Source organism: Numida meleagris, chromosome 19, assembly GCF_002078875.1.
Source record: "Numida meleagris isolate 19003 breed g44 Domestic line chromosome 19, NumMel1.0, whole genome shotgun sequence".
In the NCBI taxonomy this organism is placed as follows: Eukaryota; Metazoa; Chordata; class Aves; order Galliformes; family Numididae; genus Numida; species Numida meleagris.
Window position 1 is genome coordinate 2,228,818 of NC_034427.1, and position 23,193 is coordinate 2,252,010.

The following is a 23,193-nucleotide window of genomic DNA, read 5'->3' on the forward strand; positions in this document are numbered from 1 at the left end:
TGCTAGGTGGACGGTTGGACTGGATGATCTTGGAGGTCTTTCCCAACCTTGGTGATTCCATGATTCTGGGATACGATTCCATGATTCTACACTTCTGTAGCTAAATGCATAGGGCAACCGCTCCAAGTGCCCTCTGCTGAGTGCAAGGTTGGCATTTTTCAAGAAAGCAAACGAAAGCTGCTCGTCTGGCAGGGTAGTGGCCATTGCTCAGCGATCATTTTAATTGCCAGAGGTGGACCCAGGCATATTAAGTCCTGCTGACCCAAAGCAAGGGGAGGAAAGAGCAAGCAAGTGAGGATGTGGTGGAAGAGGAGGGAGGGGTGGGACAAGGACGAGTCATGAGGTCAGGGTGCGCACCAGGGCCATGCTGGCCAAGGCCACCCCCACAATAAGGAGACACCGGTTCAGCTCTGTTTTTTGTATCTTTTATTATAAAGAAAGGTAAGATAAGCATTGTGAACCGAATGTGCCAGGTGCTGCGAACACAGCACCATCAAACAAAATAAAAAATAAAAAAAAAAGAACAATGCACCTTATGAGAAACCGTAATTATGCTCTCTAATTTTTCATAAATAGACAAAAATCATTGTCAGCAATTTTTTAAATAGATGGACATATGGCAGAAAAAATATAATAATGCCATACAACATGGATATAAATCGTCCATTTCTTGCTGTACAAATAATAGAAACAAGTTTGGCAGGCTTTTTTTGTTGTTTTTTTTTTTATACACATCTCCCTTCTATGTATAACTAAAAAATGTGCTACAATTAATATAAAATGCTTTTACTATAAAGTAAACTACTAATTTTTTTCACAAAAAAATCTTAAAGATGTCTTTAGCACAGCTCTAAAACACTTAGTAAACTACTTACAACTATCCAACAAATTATATTTTCAAGATCTGTTTCACATTTTCCCTCCCGTATTTTGCCTTCTCCTCTCTCCCCCACCTACCTAGGAATAGTTTTTATTTACTTTTTGTATTTTTTTTTTTGCCGGACATCCAAGGCCTTTGCATGTACAATATTCACACAAACTTCACATTTTTCTTGCACAAAGTTTAGTGCTGTTAGCAAGTCAAAAGAGTGCATCCTCCTACTGAGCTGGCCTAATGCTTGAGGACACCAGACCTGGGCTTATGCTGCATCTAAAAGCAGTTCACTAGGAAAGTAGTCTGTAGCTAAGCTGATGGCAAGCAGAAGAATTGTGTCTTTATTTTATTTTTTTTTTTGTTGGTTTTGTGTTTATTTACTTTTTATTTTTATTTTTTGTTCTTTGTGATTAACGACGTTCTGGGCTTCCACGGAAAGTAGACTTTAGAGTTCAAAAGTAATCAGAGAAAACTGCTCTTAGAGCCTAGGAACGAAGCCAGCGACGAGGTGCAGAGGTTGCTCCCTTGGCAGTACGACTTGCTCGGAGCCTCGCCGCGTTGTCTGTAAGATAGACCCTCCCAAGTGTCCTTCATCTGAGCCTCCTCGGACAGATGGTGAGCCTTAGGTGAGGTAGAGTGCCTTGTCCCTTGGCAGCATGCTGTAAGGGAAACGAGAGGAGGAGGTGAGACGGGCAGGAGGACGGTCCCTGGGAGTCGGAGATGAGCACTTGTGTAGCCATTTGCACACCAGGTTCACCATGCACACACCACAGGGTCACAGAACATTCCGAGTTGGGAGGGACCCACAGGGACCACCAAGCCCACTCCCAGCTCCACACAGCAGCACCCAAACCTGATCCCCATGGCTCAGAGCGGTGTCCAAATGCTCCTCGAGCTCTGGCACCTTGCAGCTGAGAGCACACGGAGACGAGTGGGTCCCTCTCCCAGATTAAAGCACGACGTGGCTTTTGCTCTGAAGCCCATTCCATTTCAGTGGGTCTTATGGTTTGCACAGACCTGATGGAAACATGATCGGCTCCACAAAGACATCTTGGCCTTACAAGTAGAGAAGAGCATCGCAAAGCTTTGGGAAATTCTGGTGTGGGTGTGATTGTGAGTGGAATAATGGGGGAACAGCAGTCAACAAGCAATGCTTTTGTTGACAGAGTGCAGCACAGATGAGTCTGCATTCTGTTAATCTCCACATTTTATAATCTGCATTTTAAATGCGGAGTGTTCCCTCCTGCACTCAGCAAAGATTTAATACTAGTGAACAGCAGTGAGGTATTCCGATACTAAAACTTCATTAATTTTACAAACTATGCTACAGAACATTTCCCAGTTCATTACAACGTATTGCCATCAATAACTGAACCCCAACGAAGTGCATTTGTGATGTTCTGCCTCCGTCTTTTTATAAAGTTTGCTCACTTAGAGTCTGATTTGGAAATTTCCCCCACTTAAGAGTGAATTGCTTCATGCCTAGCAGGAATTGTGAGGCTGCCAGCATCTGGATGGAGCGGCTGTACACGGACAAGGTTTACCTGAGAGCATCCCCTCCTTAACCCCAAAGAGTGGGAAGAGAGGAGAAAAGGTGCTGAATGATGACGCCCCAAAAGAACCCAGTCTGGGTGGGGAGGGGAGGCCTCGCTTTGCAATCAGCCTGGACGTGACTGCATGAACACCACCACTTCTGCTGGGCTTAAACACCTCCGTGCCACATCGCTGGGTGACCAGAGCCCTCCCACTGTGGGCTGGCATTGATCTGGGACAGCTGTGCCAAGGAAGAGCCAGCGCACCTCTGCAATGGCATCATGCAATGACACGCAGGCACTGGTTTTAATCAGCTCATATAATTTGCAGGCCTAGGCTACAGATTAGGTGAAATTCATCAGAATTTTACAGAATACACCGAATAATACAGGCTGGAAGGGCCTTGGAACTGTCTGCTTCCACGCAAAGCAGGGTCAGCACGGAGCAGGTGTTTCAGCATCTCCAGAGTAACACTGGGCCTTAACAACAGTACCTCCTGAAACCTGGTGGATAAAGTTACCTCCTGCAAAGGAGAGGAAGGAGATAGGAAGATGACTCCTGTTCAGCGCTGTCACCACAGATCTAAATGGTAGGAGACAGATGCGAACGAACCCTGAAGATAGCTTTGGTATGGAAAGAGCAGAAAAAAAATGGTGAGGTGCCTGGAGGAATTAGGAAAGATTTGCAAGTGTCTGTAAACCGAGCTGCAACCGGGATACAGGGGAGCTAGGTGCCTTGGAGAAACTCACTGCAAAACACAGGGATTTGGTGGGTGCCTGGGAAAGAGCAAGCGCGAGAACAAGGCTGTCAGGTGGGGGAGACAGGGGACTGTGTAAGAAGTCTGTGATACCATGGCAAAAAGTAATGAAATTGGATGCTGCAATTGCTTGTGGGAAGTGATAGTCATGTACTAAGCAGAGATGGAGAAAGGCGGCCCGGGCCTTTGCTAGCAGTCTGGGTTAGCTTGGGCTTAAGCCCAGAAAGAGCTAGAAAAATTGGATGGAAGTCAGTGAGCTCAAACACATTATAAAAGGGGAGAGGATGGGCTAAGAGACATCTAAATGTCTCTCTGATATGGCTGGTTTATGAATTAAGGAGTGTCTGTTCGAAGGATCCTGGAATCTGAGGGGCATAAGGGAAGAAGAGTAGTTTAATGGCATTATAATTAGCACCAATTGGCTGAAAAAAAAAAATAAAAGCTTCAGCAATCCTTCCTAAAGGGACCTATTATATGGGGAAGGACAGACAGAAAGCCGATCTCGTTAGCTTTTCAGATGTCTGGATGACAAACATAAAAGGAAATGCAAGACTGGGAGGTTTTACCCCAGCTAACCCAGTGCCAGCACATCACAGAAGCTAAAGAAATGCCAAGGGCAGGCATGAGGTAAGCACCCTCCTCTGACAGCCAGGCACGCTGCTCGTGTGCTGGGCCAGTCGATGGGATCCTCATTTGCAGGAACCTGGGGCTCCACAGCTGAGCCACATCACGACAGAAAATAATCCCTTTTCCACCCGGACAGTTGCCGATTTTGCTTTAATTACAATTAAGCTGAACGCAATTTGGAGGTTGAAATGGGCAATCACACGATCCAGAGGCTTCCCAAGGATACCCAAAGCCGTGCTGATGAGTCAAACCCAACGAGACGTCTGCTCCCTTTGCTGGCAGCTGTGGCTCACCCTGTGCCCAGCTCAGGGCAAGGCAGCGAGGAGCAGCACAATGGCTCGGAGCCTAGCTAGCAAATGAGTGCAGAACTGGATAAACAGCACAGGCAGGAAGATGAAGAGATCCGGATAATCACTCTCCTGGACAACACATTTAAGATGCACATGGGCTGCAATTCAGCAGTCAGAAGGGGGTTGTTCCTACAGATGTGTGTGGACACTACAAGCGGACACTACAGAATGAGAGGATCACAGAATCATTAAGGTTGGAATGACCACTATGGTCATCCAGTCCAACCTCCACCCCATCCCCACCATGCCCACTACACCACGGCCCTCGGTGCCACATCTAACCTTGTCTTGAAAACCCCCAGGAGGAGCACTTTGGCAGCAAACATTATGGGCTGGCGGGAGCAGGAGGCGGTGGCAGTGCTCGTGCACCAGGCTGAACAGTGAGATGAAGGAAGGCGGCTCCGGGAGCCCGGCTTCCATCAGCTGCTCTGTGTAGTTGCAGGAGATGGTCTCTTAAAAGAGACGATGACATTTTTTGGTGCACTAAGAGCTCTCCGCTGTACTGATCCATATGCATCTGAGTTCATTTCTATAACCTACTCTCGTAATTATCTGGTAGTCTCTGCATAATCTGTCTGGTTTTAAAATGATTTTTTTTCCAGGAAGCCGTGATAAACCCATGAAATTCGATCTTTCTGCTGTGACAAAGTCATGAAATGCATGAGCTTTGATCATGAATCGCATGGGCCCTGTGCTAACAATACGGCGCTACAGCCGGATGCCAAAGAGCTTGTTTTAGCAACACAAAACCCAGTCCTGCCTGCAATGTTAGCATTTCCCCCGTGTCTGGGAGTCACCTCTGCTCGGCATCTGCACAAATAAACCCTCCAAGCGTTTTGCCCACGGCATCTAAAATGGCTTTTATCATCAAGTGCCAAAGAGCTTCCTCCTTTGGGGTCGTCTGCAGTGCCTTCGCTAAGGAGCATGCCAGACTCCCCAGCAGAGCCCAGAATAATCCCCATAGCTGAGCACCCTCGGCAGGCAGGCACAGCCACATCCCAGTGGCTCGGTGAGTTATTTATTTCCCTGAAAGAAATAAACGTCTGTACAGTCTGTGCCCAGCCCAGCAATTGTAAGTGCACTGCTGGCACAGGCGGGAGCTGTACTCTGAAAAGCCTGGGAGCTTGCTATTATCTCCAGTGAAAGCACTGTGTTCCAGCACTTCAAGCAAATCAAACAATACTCAGAAGCTTCCAACCTCCTTCCCTACCTGCTCTCACAGCAGCTCCTGTGCCTGTTTGACAGAGCACAAGAGCAGGCTTGAAGCTGTTAATACTGAGCCAAGAGCACTGGATTAGGCTGAGATTGGAAACAGCTTTTACACCCTCACTCTTGCCCAGCTTTGAGATGATCCTGATGTTTTTATTTATTGGGGAATGCAAGCAGCATTGAAGGGACCTTTGTGCTGGCCCTTTCAGGGTGTAAGAGGGAAGATCTGGACAGAAGACCACCTGCAAGGTGCAGAGGACTGAAGTATCACACAGCTCTAAGGAGGATGAGGCTTCGTGCCCTCCAAGGTTAAACCCTAGGATGGATAGAGACAGCTAGAGGAGACTGTGGCCTTGGTGGTGAGAGTGATTGCTTTAGAAGCAGAAGGACATTGCCCCAGCATCTCTTGGGACTGTACTCGGGGTACACTACACAGCCACAAAAGGTGAAGCTCTTCAACATGAGTACAGTTTAAGCTTCTCAAGCAAGCAGCAAACCCACAAACTTGCTGCTCTGGTTGCACACAGCCACCACTGCTGGCCAGCCCACACAACTATCCGGCAAGTAGCACTAAAATGCCTATGTACAGGGCATAATCATAGAATCACAGTCATTAAGGTTGGAGAAGACCTCTACGATCATCTAGTCCAACTGTCCACCTACCAACAATATTGCTCACCGTGTCCCTAAGTACCACACGTTGTAGATGCACCAAACACTCACAGGACGTGGATTTTTTTGGTTCTCTGGGTGATGGTCATGCTGAACCCAATGCCTGTAATGGGCTGGGCTTCCCTGTCTTGCTCTGGAAGGAAATGTCTCAAACTATTCCATTGCACATGGGATGGAAAACCTCCAAAAAGGGAAAGCCCTTCATGTCCAATGAAGAAATTATCTGTGATTTTTAAGCTACCTGCTTCCATAGCATCATTTCCGTGAGTCCACAAAGAGGAAACCTTGAGCATCATTTACCATAATTAGCCAATCAACTTGTTGTCCATTTTGGGGCAGGTTCCCAGCTGTTGTAAGCTGTCAGACTTCCAACCATTGACAAACACATGATATACCCTGTGCTTTGTGGTTAAAAGGTGCTGACCCATTTGGCTAAGAGGAGGCAGAGAAACCTCAGCAGAAATTGCTCCCAGAACTCGGTGATGGCTAAACCATGTCCATTGGCACTTTAAGCAACTCAAGTGACTCAAACCTAGGACTCAAGCTATGGGAGGAAGCACCACGACAAGGAAATGAAAATTCTTTGTGCAGCATGACATCTTTTTATCACCCATCCCTTCTGGAACAACAGACAACCGTACATTCACAGTTCAGATGACAGAAAACGCATGAGCAATGCCCCGTTGTCTACTGGCCTGCAGTGGTTAATCCCACACTCTCTGCTGGGGTAGTCATTGTCCCACTCAGTGCTTCCGGGAGGATTTGATGCACCAGGCGAACGGGGTCCAACGCTGTTTTGAAACTCAGAGGAAATATGTGAGAAGTCCTGCGGGTGGAGAGGAAAGGAAGGGTTATGTGCACGGACAGAGGCAGGAGACACTGAGCATCTAAGAATATTGCATGAACATGTTTGTATGCCCCAAAAGCACTGCAGTGCAGGGTGTAGAGCCCTTACATGAGGAAAACAGCAATTCAAGCCCAGGACTCAATACCCCATGGTGGGGCTGAGCAGAACGTGAGCTGCTGCAAGCAGGTCTCCATGCAGCTACGTCTGCCATCCCTCTGCCCTCTGTTTCTTGGGTCCTCAAGGGAGTGGTACATGGCTGCAGGAGAAGCACAGCCAAGAAAGCCTTCACATCAGTATTTGGGCAATCAAACCCATTTTTCCACTTGAAGTGCAGCTCCCTTTGCAGAAAGGCATTAGCCTGTCACAGCTGTAACGAGGTACGGAGCAGCCACACAAGCAATGCTCTCCCCATCAGCTGTCACTGCTGGCAATGTAACAAGGGCTCTGTGGGGCTGTCTTATCTGAAAGCCAATCAAAATCCCAATTTTTGGGGGCCTGCTTAATTAGGCAGCGTGTATAAAAAAGGAGAGTCATGGCCAACAGCAGCTGACCAACAGTATGATTTTATCTGAAACATCCAAATTAGGGAAGCATGTTTTTTTTTTTTCTTACATTTAAATTTTTACTCAAAAACGTGTGGAATGAAGCTCCACAAAATGCTGCCCTCAGCAACTACAAATATCCCAATTAAAGTGATGACAAGGATCCCCTGAATTACCAAAGCTACACTGGGTTTTGTAGAGCCAAAGCACAACCAAAGTGCTGGAGAAGTTATGTGGGATACCCTGAGCAAGCTGGAAATAAAATGCTGTGCTTGGATTTACTTTCCAAATGTATCATCTTCGTATGGTGGTCAGGAATGACTGTGCTTCCATGTCCCTGCTCGCCTTCTCCTTCCTTCCACTGCAATAGCTATTCCAAAATGAACAATTTCTGTTTTCTCAGAGCTAGTCCCAAACTGAATGGGTCACATTATGTGAAAGAAAGCTTTGTTCATTGCTAAAGTACTGTGTGAATTTTGTGATATACAGCTAGTAAACATGTGAAACCCAAATTACTCAACCATCTGGGTGAATAATACAGTTAAAAGTATCATCAAGTAAATGGTAGCAGCTGTGAATTCAGAGCATATGTCCTTCACTGTGAATAGTTGGTCCAGTTCATATTCCAGATGGAGAAACTCTGGAAACCACTCATCTCCCTCTCCATATACTGGCATGTTCTCTATAAGATAGAGGGGTGGCTCTTGCAGCTGCCAGTTTTTCCTCCAGATCCAGGTTCTTATCAGGTTTAGAGGAGCAGTGGTGACTCCTCAGCCTGGCTGCTCAGCGCTGCCAGCCGCAGGCATGGCTATGGATGGTTTCTTTCGGTGGGTTTTACACCTGCCTCGCATGGGTCTGTGTGATTCCTGCTGCTGTTATGCTGTTAGCACAAGCGTGCATGCAAGCATCCTCTTGGCTCCCTGCCACAACAGCAATGTCCTCCAATGGCTAGGCAGTTTTTGGAAAAATACTCATTTTACGTCTTTTTCTGTGACATTCCCTCCATGCTTTTCCTTCTCCTCCTGGTGAAACCCAGCTCTGCTGTTCTCTGGCAACCTTCCAGCCCTCCTTTCTTTTAGCAGTGTTACCGGGGGGCTTCTCACTGCCCATCCATCCCATTGCTTCAGATGACCACCGGTGAATCTAGGCAAGGCTGAGGGACCACAAGCACAAGGAACTTCTACCAGGGGCAAGCCCAGCTCCTGCAGTTTCTGCCATGGACAAAGCTTTCATTGCTCCAGTTGCACAGCCCTGCCCTGTTTGTGGGGGTACTGGTGCTCCTAGGTGGCTCAGCAGTTCAGATAATGTGTGATGGAGGATGTGCAAAGTGATAGAGCCAGGAGAGGATCCCCTGCCTGTCACCTCTGGGGCTGATCTCCATGCTATGGTGATTCACACCAAAATCCTTCCAGAGTGGACAATTTCTCCATCCCCAAGCCCCACAGTGACCAACCGACCAACACAAGGAAGGGGAAATGTCCACCTTTTATCAAGCACGTCACTGGTCATGCACTCACCTGCTGCCCGGGAGGCGAGGAGTTCATGGGGGGCTGTACCTGTAGTGCCATGGGGGGGGACAGGAGGGGCTGCTGGGGAACCTGCTGCATGCTGAGGGGCTGGCTGAGGAGGGAGCTCTGCGGGTGGTGCAAGGAAAGCTGCTGGTGCAAGGGAGGGCTGATCTGGAAGGCGGGCGGCGGGGAGGCACTGATGCTGGGCAGCATGGGCTTGGAGGGCAGGGTCCTGGGGAGGCTGGGGTGGCCGCGGTAGCTCTGCAGGTCCGATGGGGACAGGAAGGAGCCCAGGCCAGGGTAGGGCGACGAAGCCTGTGGTGGCATAGGGTACATGGTCTGCTTGGGTGGGATCATCTTGGAAGGTGGGTTGGCCTGGGCACTTTTCGTCTCCCCCTGGTCAGCAGAGCTCTGTGGGAAAACAGACTGGAGGTGGGTGAGGGAGGAAGGAAGCAACGTTATCTGTCCCCAGGCACCCATCCTTCCCAGCCGCGCAAGAAGAACCAGAGCAGAAGCATGATTTACACTGAGATCCTCCTGGGGCTTGTGCTGATCATGCTGCTGAACTCTACGCCTGTCCCACCCAGCACATGCACCTCCAGCCCAGGGGCTGGGCACAGCACCCAAAGCTGAGAAATTTAAGTCCAGTAACTCAGCTATACACTGAAAAAGCTTTTCACAATAAGGGTGGTGAGGCACAGGCACAGGTTGCCCAGAGAGGTGGTGGATGCCCCATCCCTGGAGATGTTCAGAGTCAAGCTGGACCAGGCTCTGAGCACCTGATCTGTCTGTAGGTGTCCCTGTTCATTGCAGGGGAGGTGGATCAGATGGCCGTTAAGAGTGCCTTCAAACTCAAACAATTCTATAACTCAACGATTTGGCAGAGCCTGGAGCACAGGAGAGGCATCAACCAGCACGGAGGCAAGCTGCCTGTCCACAGCTCACTGCTTAGGTCCATGTAGGTGGGTGACAAAACCACTTTTGCTTCCTGTAAGGCACAAATGGGACTGTAAAAATACTCCTTTCTTAATCTTGAGCATTTCTGCAGCCCTGTGGGGTCTATAATGCACAACACAATGGTGGCCTCATTTCTGCAGGAATAAGAGAAGAATAACAGGACATTATCTGGCTCGGACAATGAGGTTTTTGTCCGGCGATGGGCTCTGTAATGATCCTCCAGATCTTTTCTCACCCATCAGCAGGGAACACTCGGTGCTGTTTTACTCAAAATAAACTTGTTCTTCTGCAAAAAATTGGTCATTGGAGAAAAATGGAACCATGGAGCGTGGTGACTCCATGCCCTCCATGCTACCTACCCCACATTGCTGCTATACATGTTCTAGGCAAAACCCTCATAGGTTTCCAGAAGAAGAGCTTTAAAATCCTGAAATAGTTATTTCCACCCCCCATTTCAGACATCTGTCCTTGCTGCTGCTCTGTTCACAAGTTAAGACAGTGACAGTGCTCACGTCTGTGCCAAAGCTTTGAGCCTGCCCAGCCCACACCACAGTCACATGGATCCTGCAGATGATGGTGGATCTGGGACATCACATTATCTCCTATAGCAGCTGAATGTGATGAGTAGGTACTGAGGGTGTGGTATAGCACCACGCACATACAGTACATGCAGTACAGCACATCCAGGGAGCAGGAAGTAGACAAGGCATTGAGCTTCTCTGGCCCTATTCTGCCCCACTCAGTGCCCTGAGCGTGTCCCAGTGCTGGGCCAGGAACTGTGGGCTTGTTGGAAACCCCATGAAGGCTGTGTGAGTCTTTGCACTTGTGACTGGCCAAACACAGCAGAGATGGAGCAAGACACGGACCGAGACATGAGATGTTCAAAGGACTAAGACACCCTAAGACACATGGCAGCAGCTCAGTACCACTGCAAGCTGCTTGCGAGCGGGAGACAGAGCATCCCTCCAGTGCAGATGGCCTCACCAGTGCAGGTCTAGCCTCCTCCCTCACCTTTCTCAGTGTCAAGTTGTGGGCAGCAAGGAGAAGCAGGTCTGCGGGGTGGCAGCCACATGAACTGCCATGCTGTTGGCACTCTTGGAGCTCATGGTCCAGGAGAGGTGGGGATCTGTCCCCCTGCCTTTTTCTGTGCCCTCCCTCAGTCCTGGCACTGCCTGGGGGGGACAGGCAGAGATGCCCGCTGGTCCCTGAGCAGGGACCTCTCTGCTGGGCCAAGTGCTGATGAGAACATTACAAAATGGGGTGTCACTTCGGCACAGCTGTGCTGGCCCCAGTCACACCACAGAGCATTCACTTAGCTCCTCAGAAAGGCAGTTAACACCAATATCTGCTCTGACAGCACGATCGCACAGCATTTCTTATGAACTCAGAAACCTGGAAAGTCCCATGGGTCGCAGCTAATTCATCATTGCCATGTGCAGAGACAGCGTGCACCAACGTACCTTGGAGACCAGGCTGGCCCGGTACGCGGCCAGGGCTTTCAGATACTCCTTCTTGGCAGCTTCTGTTTTCCTCTTGTATGCCTGCAAGGACCAAACAATGAAGAATTATTACTGAAGCAGAATGGGGTGATGCTGGGTTGGCTGCACCCTCTCCGCTCTGCGGGAGCCTGCAGGGCCCAAGCAGGGATGGCACTCTGAAACACAGCATGAAAATCTCAGCTCTGCCAGGGAGGAACTGACTCCAAATCAAGCAAATAAAGCCCTGAGAGGCTTTTATAGGGTGAAATCACTGTGTTTGCTTTCTGAACAGGAGCTGGAGGAGAGCGTGATTCAGGCTCTTGGAGGAACAACACAAGAGCCCAAATCCCCAAATTACCTTAAAAAATGGTGAGACATTCAGAAATCCTACACTAGTGCCTCTCTTCCCTGGCTTTCCCATTATTGAGCCAAAAGTTCCCACTCTGCAGCTCTGTTCTGCAGCCCTGGCAGTGGAGGGGTCCTTTCCCTGACATACCAAAGCTGAGATTCTGGCTTAATCTCATGACTTTGTGAGCTGGGGCTTGCAGAGAAACAGCAAGTAACGGGAGAAAAAGTAAGAGTTAGTAGGAGTGGATTAGCGTTTATTCTCCTCTCTCCACCTCACAGCTTCACAGGGCTGGTCTCCTTTCTGCCCCAAGTCTGGTTCCCATTGCAAGGAGAAATAATGGCGTTATCCAGGCAGGATGGCTCCCCATGGGGTAAAGCACATCAAACTGAACAAGCAAGAAGAATATTTTAAAACAGAATAAAAAATATAAGCGAAAGGCAGAAACTCCCAAGAAAAATATCTGTCAGCTCTCTTCTCTGCTGGAAACTCAAAGCCCTCCTCAAGCGGCACAAATGAAGGTAATTTCAATTAGAACAGCTTTGCATATATTTCATTCTGCTTCAAAAACGACAACAGCCTCGAACAATCAACACACTGAAGCCTGGTGGGGAAATATAGCTAATTTCTGAGGAGGTCTGTTTGCTTGCTGTTGTCACCTGTGGGCTGGGTGCCAGGCATTGAGCATCGGCACCGCAGCCCCGGGACGGTGCTGGGAGGTGATGGAGTTGGGGTGGTGCCTGCTGACTCCAACCAAAATGGGCCATGCTGTCAAAACGAGAGCAGGAAAAGTAAAATTACTGCAGCAGAAGAGTCTTTGTGAAATTTGTTTGAGCAAATTAAGCAGAATTTCCTTTTCCATTTGGGAGTTTGACTCAGCACTGCTTTCATGTTGCGCTTTTGTAGTTCTCGTGCCACCTGCCATGACAGCACCCTTCTAATAGAAAAGAACAGAGGAAGCAGCTCCAGCAGCCAAGCCATCAGCTCCTTGCATTTCTGTCTAAAATCTCCCCAGATCGAGTATATTAAAAAATGATTGCAAACCTCATTTTCTCTGCTAAATCAGAGGGAATTCTGCAATAAAACGTTTTGCCTCGACACACTGGAGGTCTGCAATTTTCTGAAAAGGAGCATTTTCCTAAGTTTGTCTTTGGCTTTGCGGTGTTCAGGAAGTATTGCATTTGCTCCATTCAGAACAAAATTACATTTCGAAATGTCAGCCTGAAGAAGAGTTTGCCCGTGAAAAGCAACTATTTCTTCAAGCTGTACCAGTTGCCCTAATAAAAGCTATTACCTCACCCCACAATCCTTGCCTCCCTTACAGCCTTCACCCATTGCGGTGAAACCAGAGCTCCCACTGCAGCATTTACTGTAAAACAGAGATGTGGGGTTTCCGGCAGCTCTGCTTCTAACAGATGCTCTTAAGGGCGGTATCTGATGCTGCACAACACTAACATATGAATTCCTGCATCTCAGGCTGTTTCAGTGGTGGCCACAGTGCTGCTGATGAATTGAAAATATATATATATTTTTTTTCTTCTGTAAGAGCAGAATACCCAGAGTGGAGGAATCCAAAGTATTCACAGCTCAAAAGGGATAACTCAGTTATTGGGAAGACTTGTCTGAAGAAAAGCTGCACTTTATGGCCATGGGCAGGGAGAAGGCAGGTCTGCTATACTTCCTTAACCTAAATGTGAATAAATGGATAACTAACCAATTCAGTGCCCACGGCCATCTCGGACACTTGGTCTTTTTGTGCTTTTTTCCCCACTCTCCACCTGACCCTGTCTTTCCCAGCACATGGCACAGGCTGCCCAGGGAGGGGGTGGAGTCACCACTCCTGGAGGTGTCCAAGAACCATGGAGATGTGGCATTGAAGGATGCGGTTTTGTGGTATGGTGGTGATGGGCTGATGGTTGCACTAGGTGATCTTAGTGGTCTTTCCAACCCTAATGATCCTATGGGTCTACGGGCACTGCACTGTGCTGGTGTCTGTGGGGACTTTGCCCATGGCCGAGTCCCAGGTCAGCTCCTGTCCCCACAAATGGGGTTCAGGGCAGGGCAAGAGGAGGCCAAGCCCATGGTGTGTCTGTGGATGCTCTCCCACACTCAGCTGTGTCCATCTCAGGGGCGTTCCCGGGGGTCCCCCTGCTTGGTGGCCATCCCCACCTGCTCCCTGCTGGGTGTCCTGCCCGAGCACACAGCATTTCCTGCACCCACAGTCTGCTCTATCGAGGATGCTTAACAGCAAATACGCAGCCCGCCTTGTCACAAACAGACCTGAGCACAACTTCTCACCAGTCCTCTGTGCAAAAGCAGCTTCACTGCAGTATTTATAACCTTTACAATTTTAATTTAAACATTGACAAAACCATGTTACTTTCTAATTAAATCCCATTTTCTCCCAGGGATTTTAATTTCCAAGTAATTTATCAGATTTAAGGATCCTCAAAACGTTTTGCATGTTTTCCTCTCTAACCTGCCATGCCCGCTGACTTATTTTTCCTATTTGCTAGCAGGAGGATTCATTAGTCATTAAGCGAGTGGGTGGGTTGGGGGGGGAGCAGAAATGGTTAGTGATGATGAAAACACGAAATCAGAGCTGTAAGAAGCATATGTTGGGATCGCAATCCTGACACCTCTGTGTCTCAGCAAAGCAGCTAGTAATTGTACCGTAATGAAATGTTCTTGTTTGATAACCAGTTAATTAGAGAAGACAATTATTCCGAACCCCGCTGACGCCCACGAGCAGCTCCGTGTCGTGCAGGCACAGAGTGACAGCGGGAGCTGTTATCGGTAACCTCTGTTCCCAGCCATCTAACAGCAACACTGCTCACTGAGCCCGGAGAGGAGCGAGAGGGACCCACACTCTGCCCCAGACCCATTCTCCTCCTCCATGCAGGGGGTGCCTTGGTTTTACATCGTCAGTGTCCACTGGGTGAACAGCCCCCTGCTGCAAGCCAGGTGGAGTTTGGGGCATTTTGCTTCTAAAGGGAGATAGGGGCTGGGGCTGGAGCTCGATGATCTTCAAGGTCCCCTCCAACCTGAGCTGTCCTGTGATTCTCTGATAGACCGTGAGGAGAGAAAAGCTGACAGGCAGAGGGACCTAACTAAGCAAAGGACTCCACTGACTTAGACAGACCAGAAGGAACCACAGCCTCCAAATGTGACACTGTAAAGAAGCAGGCAGTGACCGATCCTCCGCAGATAGGAAAAGAGGCAATGAGCTTAAACTGTAGCAAGGGAAATGTTGGCTAAGCAAGAGCAGAGCATTCCTAGCAGTAAGGATAATTAAGCACTGGAAGAGATTGCCTGGGGAGATGTGTAATCTCCACCACTGAAGGTTTAAGAACAGATTAGGCACACATCCATCAAGAATGGCTTAAGTAGTGCTGATCCTGACTTCAGGCAGCAGTATGGTCTGGCTGACCTCTTAAGTCTCTCCTTGCCCTCCTTTCTATGATTCCATGACTTTTTCCCCCAAAAAGTATACATTTGGATTTTATTCTGCTTGTAATTCTGGAGGCTTTTTTTCTTGTAACCATTATATACTTTCCTTGAAGTTATCTCTTGGGATCATCACAATTTAAGGCTTACTTATACGATGACTTGGGAGTACTTCCTTGCTGCACCCCACCACCTGCTGCTTTGCATGCAGCCTCAACACCTCCATCGGGAGTGTATGTAACAAATGCAGCCACGCCATACTCCCATTCCCACCCAGCTCTTCCCCAAGCCATTGCATCCCCCTCAGCATCCCTCCCGCTCCCTTCTTGGGAAGGGCTTAACCCTCTCCCATTACAATGAGCTAAGCCAAACCACATTTTTTTGGTGTAAATATTAACACATCTCCTTCTGCCCAGTAGCTGTGCCCTGGATTGCTAAAGCCTGAGGCCAACAAGCTTGGCCATGGGAGGCACCTGACCATGATGACCATCATGAGGTTGGTAATTAGGTGCTCCATGTCCCCAGGCTCTGCCAGCTACAGTGTCTGGTGTCCCTGAGGACACCTCCATGGAAGGCTCTTGCTATGGAACTGTTCAGGAGAGCTCCTCCCGTACGCTGGTGGAGCAGTGCTGTGAAGCAGTCCTTAGGAGAACTAATGGATAGAAACACCCTCAAGCAGCAATTACCATAAAGTGTCCCAAACAATTCCTGCTATTTTTCCTCTGTCATCTTGGTACCTGGGTGTAAGCTCCTCCAGAACAGCCCTCAAAGCCCCCAAAATGAAGCGGAGGAGGAAGGTGACAAATCCAACCCTTAACTCCAAGGAGGAGGAAAAACACACAATACACATCTTCCCCAGCTCTCATTTTGCTCCTCACGCTTTTGGAACTGCTTCTGGAAGCATTTCTGCCTTTTCACATCTTCCTGATCACTACCCTGATCTCCACAGATCTCTCCTGACATCGTTTGGTGCTTTCATTCTTCTCCAGTACACGACGCTTCTTGGCACTCAGAAGATGCTAAAACTGGGCTCCTTCCAGCCCCTCGCTGCCAGGCGTTGGGAAGCTGCCAGCAGCTCCTGGCTCCTGCACCGACAGCCCTGGAGCAACGCTGGAAGCGGGCAGTTTGCCGGCTATGCTGCATGCAGACCCCACAGGACCTCCCCACTGTGATGGCTCTGCCATGATACAGCCTTCCAGCTGGCCCCAGACCTGTCTGTTCCGTAGATCTACGTAGTGTCCTGTCACCAGGTGATGGATCAGGTTCACCGAGCAGATGGAGCTGATTAGATGGGTGATCTATTATTTTCTGCTGAGCGAGTAATTCTTCTGTTAGGTAATTTATCCCTGGAGTCTGCATGCTTTGTTATTCTCAAGGCTGTGCATTTGTATGGGAAAATCACGTATGCATTTTGCCATGGAGCAGCTTTGCATGGCTGGGCCAGTGTAAGCATCGTGAGATCGCATGTGCTCACCCCTGTGCCCTTGGTGGGTCCCCAGACTCTTCTCATGCTCAGGCCCAGCAGCCCTTTTCAACCTCTTTGGACAATGCCGTCCTACAGAAATAACACGGAGCAGGGGATTCTGGAGAGTCGAGCCGGGCCGGGAGCTGCGGGCGGCTTACAATGCCAGGTACCCCACTGGATGATAATGGCTGCATTAGCATTTCGCTCTCCACCGAAGTCTGAGCTATCTCTACAGGAACAGCTGCTAAACTATTTGCAAAGTTCAAAGAGTAAGTATTAATATTTTTCCTTCCCCGAGTCACATTCTTCAGATTCCCATGTAAGCTCCTTAGGAAGAGCCACGCCAGCTGTTGAAGAATGCAGATTACAACGTCCCGCTAACGCAGCGCTGCGGATATATCGGGGCATTGTTATTTGTGGCTCTTAGGCACACACAGCCACGCTGGAAGGGGTTAAAGTGGGGAAGAAAACCGCCACTTGCCGAACAGGTGTCCTTGAGCAGTACCCAAGGACACGGAGATTGCTAATCCTGTATTCCACAGCATGATCAAATCACCAGGCAACAGATATAAATAAAAAAAGGCAGGAAATAAGGAAATTTAGATACAAGTGTGTCAGAGGGAAAATGAAGATTCATTGTGAAGAGGCTGAGAAGAGAAGAAGAAGAAGGAACAAAATGACAAAGGCACAAATGATAAACCAGTGAGAACGACAGAAAGAAAAAAAAAAGCCCCTCTGTGAAATGCATGGCTGTGACAGCAGCAGCCAAATCAAAGATGCTCCCAGATTATATGGTTTCTTGCATAATGTGCATTCTGATTCCCGCTCAATGTTTGTCTTTCAGCTCGTGCACAGGGAAGAAAAAAAAGCCCATATCTGAAATGGTACGTGAGCAACCTTTATTTTGCTTGTTTCATCAGGAAGAGAAAGCAAATTTGCTTTGTGGGAGCAGTAGCACCTGCTCGATGGCAAATAAATAGCTACAGCTTTGATATCACAATGCATATAATCATTAGCAGCCCAAATGGCAGGGAATTAACCCTCTCTGTGCTGCCTGTCCTCCTTGGCACATGGTTGGCATCCCAGTTCCTTTTGCAGAAATGGTGGGAATTGGGTTTATAGCATAGTGTCCCTCCCTGTGACCAGGCAGGAGCAAAGTGCACTCTGGGCTGGGGAAACACTGAGCCTGCTGGCAAGCAGCAATGAGGTGGGTAAACCTCATCTGAAGCAGAAGCTACAGAGATGAAAGCATCATGTTATGAGCTGCATGGTGGGGATGAGCTCTGCACATCAGCCTGCCAGAGAAGCAATGCCCCAGCCCAAATATCTTCCTGTGCTTTAGGTTACAAGGGATCCATGTCCAGAACCACAGTGCAGCCCCAGATCTCACCCACTGGCCCCAAATCTCCCAGCAGGGCAAGGGGAAGCTTCCTTTAACTAAAGCCTTGGTCTGACTTGAGCGAAGACATTCAGACTTACCCTTCTGCACTTCTTCTGGAGTGAGGCTATGAAGGTGAACTAAAAGGTCTCAGACAGATCTGGACCAGTGATGCCATCACTGCTGAGCTGTCCTGCTTGGTCACTGTCCCCTCCCCCGAGCACTTGGCTATCTGCCTTCATCACATGTGTGCATCGTGCTTGCGGTCCTTGGGAGAAAGGACATGCTGGACATCCTTGTTTTTATGTCTTAAAGACACTTGGCTAACGCGTTTTCTATTTTCTTCCTTTTTGCTTTCCTTCTTTCCATTGTGCTGCCTTACGAATCCAAACAAACCTGACGGGGTTGCTGGCAGGAGAAAGCAAACAGGGACTAACGGGGCTCTCATCCAGCCAGGCGCTCAACACGCGAACGTGCCCCGTCGCACAGAGCAGCGTGGCGTCCCTCCAGCCTGGAGGTAGCTGTGCAGCGAGGGAAGCGCACAGCTGGAGACAAAGGCAGGAAGTTAATATTTAAGCATCCAGACAAGGAACAAATGACTTAATCAAATCAATTACAGAGGGAGAAATGGAGCCACTTAGAAAGCGCGTGTGAAGAGACAGCGAGGCTGCCGCTATCTCATGGAGGAGAAGAAGGGAGAGTTAGCGGGGAAGATAAACGGACTGGTTAAATCCCTGCTGTTAATTAAGAGCCGAGCATTTGCACTGTGCTGAGTCAGGGCTGCCACAACACTTCCACTATATAAACCACATTTGCAGATGAACTCAGCGCCCAAGCTACAGAGATATTTCTTTCCAGATGGAGTAAGGGAGAGGCAGAGGAGGATGTCAGGAGGGAGGAAGGCAGCAGTAAGAGGAGACAGAGAAGCTGGGGCAAGTTTGTCCATGCTCCTGGACCCCTTGCACCATAGCCTAAAGCCAGTCCCTGCCCTGCAGATCCTGGGAGACAGCCTCATGCCTCAGGGACAGCTGGTACCTCAAGGACAGCCTTACAGCCCGGGGACAGCCTCGCAGCCCTGGGAAAACCTTACAGCCCTGGGGACAGCCCCACACCTTCTATCATTGCACCCACGGACTGCAAAGTGAAGCCCGGGTGGTCTGAGGACTTCTGATGGATCTCAGGAAGTAGGTGCACGAGAGGGAAAGGCAGAGCTGTCGAAGCATCAGCACAACACCTTGCCCACTACGGGGATTGCCAATGGACCAGCAAAATGGCTTTCAGCCTGGCAGGTTGCCTTGCTTGTAAGGTGCAGGACGGAAAGCAAGACAATTTCCTAGCAGCATGACTTCCATTTCAGTGATTTTTCCTCACTGCTGCTCCCACCATAAATGCAGCTGCTCTGAGTCCAGGTCATGGGTACCCAACTGGAGTTGGAGTTGGGCTGAGGGGAGGGCTCTGTGTGGAGGACCATCAGCCCCAGCGTGGTTGGGCTCAGAGACGCATCACACACAGTGTCAGAGCTCACTCTGCCTGACAAAAAGCCACATGTGCTATGGAAAGGGTTCCCTGGGGTTTTCTCAGCAGGGACCATGCAATTACAGGCTGCTGTAACTGACTCAGCATCAGCAAAGCAGTTGAACCCAGACCCACACGTCTCCCTGCGAGGATCAATGCTGTCAACAGCTCTGAGGCAGGAAGGTTTCCGCTGCAGGGCCACTTCAGATTCTCCCGCTCAAGCTTTTAAGCCCTAAACATTCAATTTCTGGTCAGTGAGGTAGAGAGCTAACCATTTTTTTTGCCAGTTTGCAGTCCCTCTTTGTAAGCAAACACAAAAGTATTTTCCATCCAAGGCGAGAAAGAGCTCATGCCAGGGAAATACCACTGAGGTTTTTACAAAGCATGTTCTTATCAAGAACAATTAATTGTCAGAAAGATTTGCACTTCCTCACAGAACAGCAGAGTTTTTTCTACAAAAAGAGCAGAGGTGAAACAGACACTGTGTATCCTACAGGGCCCCTGACTACGCTCCTAAACATCCTGGGGAGATGCCGACTCTTCGCAATAGAAAAATACGTTAATAGCGGAACAAAAAACACTAAAAAGATAACTCACTTGTTTTTGTTCTTCTCCCAAACCGTCCCACATTGATGCAACAATTTTTGATACGTCTCCGAAGGTAGCATTGGGGTTTTGCCCTTTGATAGCAGCTTGTGTGTCTCTGAAAAACAGGGCATACGCTGACACGGGCTTCTGAGGCTCATTGGGATCCTTCTTTTTCTTCTTCTTTTGGCTTTTGGGCTTTTTTCCCAGATCTGTTGATGGTCTTTTCTCTCCAGTGACCTGCAAAAACCAAGAGAGTCCCTTAGTGGGCAGCTGTGGGCTGTCTGGCACAGGTCCCTTTCAAACTGGTCAGCAGTGGGATGGGATGGGGCAGGGGCAGGAGGACTGCCAGCACGGTGAGGATGCCCAAGGGGTCTTTTCTGCCCCTCTTTCCAAAGCTGGGGCTTTCTCCACACTGATCCTTAGTCACCTCCCTCCCTAGCACCACAAGAGATCACTCTCTCCATCCTCTTCCAGGACCTCTCCAACTACATTGCATCTCAGCTCTTGAATTTCTGCAGACTCATCCTGCTGACCTCCAGCCCCACAGTCCCCCCTCTGTGAGCTGCTGCTGGCAATCCTTGTCCATGCATGACTTGACCTCCCCATACCCACAGCAGAGGACATGAGCATCCACCCAGCAGCCCACACATGATGCTTAAGTACTCCCATCCATACAAACGTACAATAACCAACTCTTTAAACCTTGTGCTTTATAGGCACTGTTCCCTTATTGCAGCCTGTCTGGGTGCTGCCAGACAAAGGTAGGTGCTCAAACCAAAGGGAGCCTAGGGCTGGGAGCCAACCAGCGAGGTGCAAACAGGGGTGCTTCCAGTGGAGGCAGCACAGAGATAAGATCTCATTGCTCAGCTTGTGGCCAGGCAGGCTGTTAGACATAAGGGGCTGTAGAAGCCCTGGAATGCAACCCCTGGGCAGTGCTTGGCAGCTCATCAGAGGTCTCAAGGCACCTCCTGGCTTAAACACCACGATACTGCACAAACTGCACATCCTGTGAGTGCTGGGAGCAAAAGATCTTTGCACCTGATGGGTTTGCTAATTTGATTGTGAGCGCAGAGTGCTTGGATTTCAGAAGCTTCATGTTGGTTGGCACGGCCAGCACGGGGAGAAAGGGCAGCCCTGCTTGTGTTCTCTGTACGGAAGAGCTCAACTGGTCATTAAGGTCAGTATCAGCGCAGTGACATTTGTCAAAGAGACAGTGACCATTAGTGAACGAGCAGAGAGACCAGAAGAATGGCATTTAATTTAAAATTGTCCAACTGGGCTTGAATGGGAGGCATTGAGGTGAAAGGCCACCTTATTAGGAGGAAAAAAAATTCATAACAGGGCTTCAGTCCATTAGCGAGCGAGATGGCATCGTAACTAACTGCAGTCCTGCCTGATCCACTCAGGTGCCACAGGGGGGCTGACCTCACAGCTGGCGGCCACGGGAAGGAGGTGGGGACATCATAGAGTCATAAAATCATGGAATGGCTTAGGTTGGAGGGGACCTTAAAGATCATCTAGTTCCAATCCCCCTGCCACGGGCAGGGTTGTCAACCAATAGATCTGAAGGCAGAACATGTCTGACAGCTTTGGGGCAGGAAGGTTTCCTTTCATTGCAATGCAACAGCCATGACAATGGCTATGGAGTCAGCCCTGCACCAAAGAGCCAATGGCATTGATGGAAAAGCCAAAGAGGACATGCCGACAGCTTTCACAGATGTCAAACCCTTGAAGGGCTGAACCTTCCTGTCCTATTGTGGACACCACAATATTTAGAACTATGGAGACCTCTAATCCAGCTGAGATCTGACAGCTGGCTATAATCACATCTCCATCCCTGGAGTGACACAGCAGTTAATTGCCACGGTGTGGCTTGGAGACCTCCTACCTTTACAGGGTCCCTGGCTCTGAGGACCTCCTGCACCTGAAGCACCCTTTGCCATCAAACCCATGTCTTTAATGTGTGGCTTTCTTGTCCACAAGATGGATTTCTGCTCACTGGACATTGCTTTGATGACCTGTTGTATGAGGACCATTGATGGCCATACAAAAATGATGACCGATGGGTCCCTCTGAATGTTTCCAACAGCTGTGTATATAGAGAAAGCAAACAGAAACCTGCAGGGCACACAGCAGCTCTGCTGCTTTCTTTACACTTCTGCTCTCCTTCCTCCATCAGATACATCACTCTTATTTCATCCATCTTGCTGAGCAGTTTACAGAGCAGAAAAATGAGGGTATACATTTAAGATCACAAAAAATGAAACCACTGCATGTAACTAAGACATCTCCATATTCTTCCTACCCCAACACGCATCAGTGGCCCAGTGAGACCCAGCTACCAAACCATGTCCTCAGCAGTGACTGCTGTGTGACTGGGCTGCCAAGACAAGAGCTGAGTGATGCTGGAAGAGGCAGTGAGAGGACTTGGTGTGTAACTAGGATGAAAACTCATTCTCCACTGACAGGAAAGATTACAGCTCTATGGTAATTGCCCAGGGCTGTGTGATACAGGTTCTGGGAGACGGCACCCCATGGTGTCCAGTGGCACATCCCATCCTACAGAATCCCCAGACATGCAGTCAGACAGTTTGAGATGTTCCATCTATAATCAATCATGTACCACATCTTTTCATCATTTTAGTCCACAAGACATCAGTTTGGCATACACAAGTGATCTCTGCTTTGAAATGCCCTGATCTGAAGTGAAAGCTGCCAGTGGATAAAAAATTACATGAATTATGAGAATAATTTTGCCTGCATTTCCATGGAATGTTTTCCATGAGAGGCTTTAATTAAAACTCCCAGGGAGCACAGGGGCTGACCTGAAGGCATGGAGACCACAGGGAGCAGAGACAGTGACCCTGTGATCACTGCAAGCTGTCCTCAACAAACAACAGAGAGAAGACTCACAGAGGACAGCAGAAGAGCATGCTTTGCTGGTGCATTTTGACAAGGGTGGGCAACGTTCCCAGAAGCCCTATAAAAGCCTTTAGTTTTTTTGATTCATTTCAGGTCTACATGCCTGCAAAGCTGTGGGGAAAAGCCCAGGTCTCCTTGCTAAACCTGCTATACCAACCTGACATGCAAACTGACCTAC

The 23,193-nt window shown here is 48.9% G+C and overlaps 1 protein-coding gene and 1 long non-coding RNA gene across 10 annotated transcripts in view; one reads left to right on the forward strand and one right to left on the reverse strand.

Annotated features, from left to right (window-relative positions):
- The window catches only part of TOX2 (TOX high mobility group box family member 2), a 114,944-nt gene continuing 92,154 nt past the window's right edge, over nucleotides 404-23,193 (reverse strand). For 4 of the 9 annotated variants that reach the window (XM_021416447.1, XM_021416446.1, XM_021416442.1 and 1 more), the window contains 4 exons: nucleotides 20,103-20,330; nucleotides 11,337-11,417; nucleotides 8,929-9,345; nucleotides 404-6,848 (listed from right to left, as the gene is read on the reverse strand). In XM_021416447.1, the coding sequence (XP_021272122.1) occupies nucleotides 6,666-6,848; nucleotides 8,929-9,345; nucleotides 11,337-11,417; nucleotides 20,103-20,330 (909 nt within the window). In that variant the 3' untranslated portion in view covers nucleotides 404-6,665. The remainder of the gene's footprint in view (nucleotides 6,849-8,928; nucleotides 9,346-11,336; nucleotides 11,418-20,102; nucleotides 20,331-23,193) is intronic. The other 5 variants (XM_021416445.1, XM_021416441.1, XM_021416443.1 and 2 more) reach the window with 3 other exon arrangements.
- LOC110408060 lies at nucleotides 11,424-23,164 on the forward strand. Its single transcript, XR_002444141.1, has 3 exons — nucleotides 11,424-16,881; nucleotides 17,457-17,496; nucleotides 23,109-23,164. It is a non-coding gene; the product is annotated as an uncharacterized LOC110408060 (long non-coding RNA).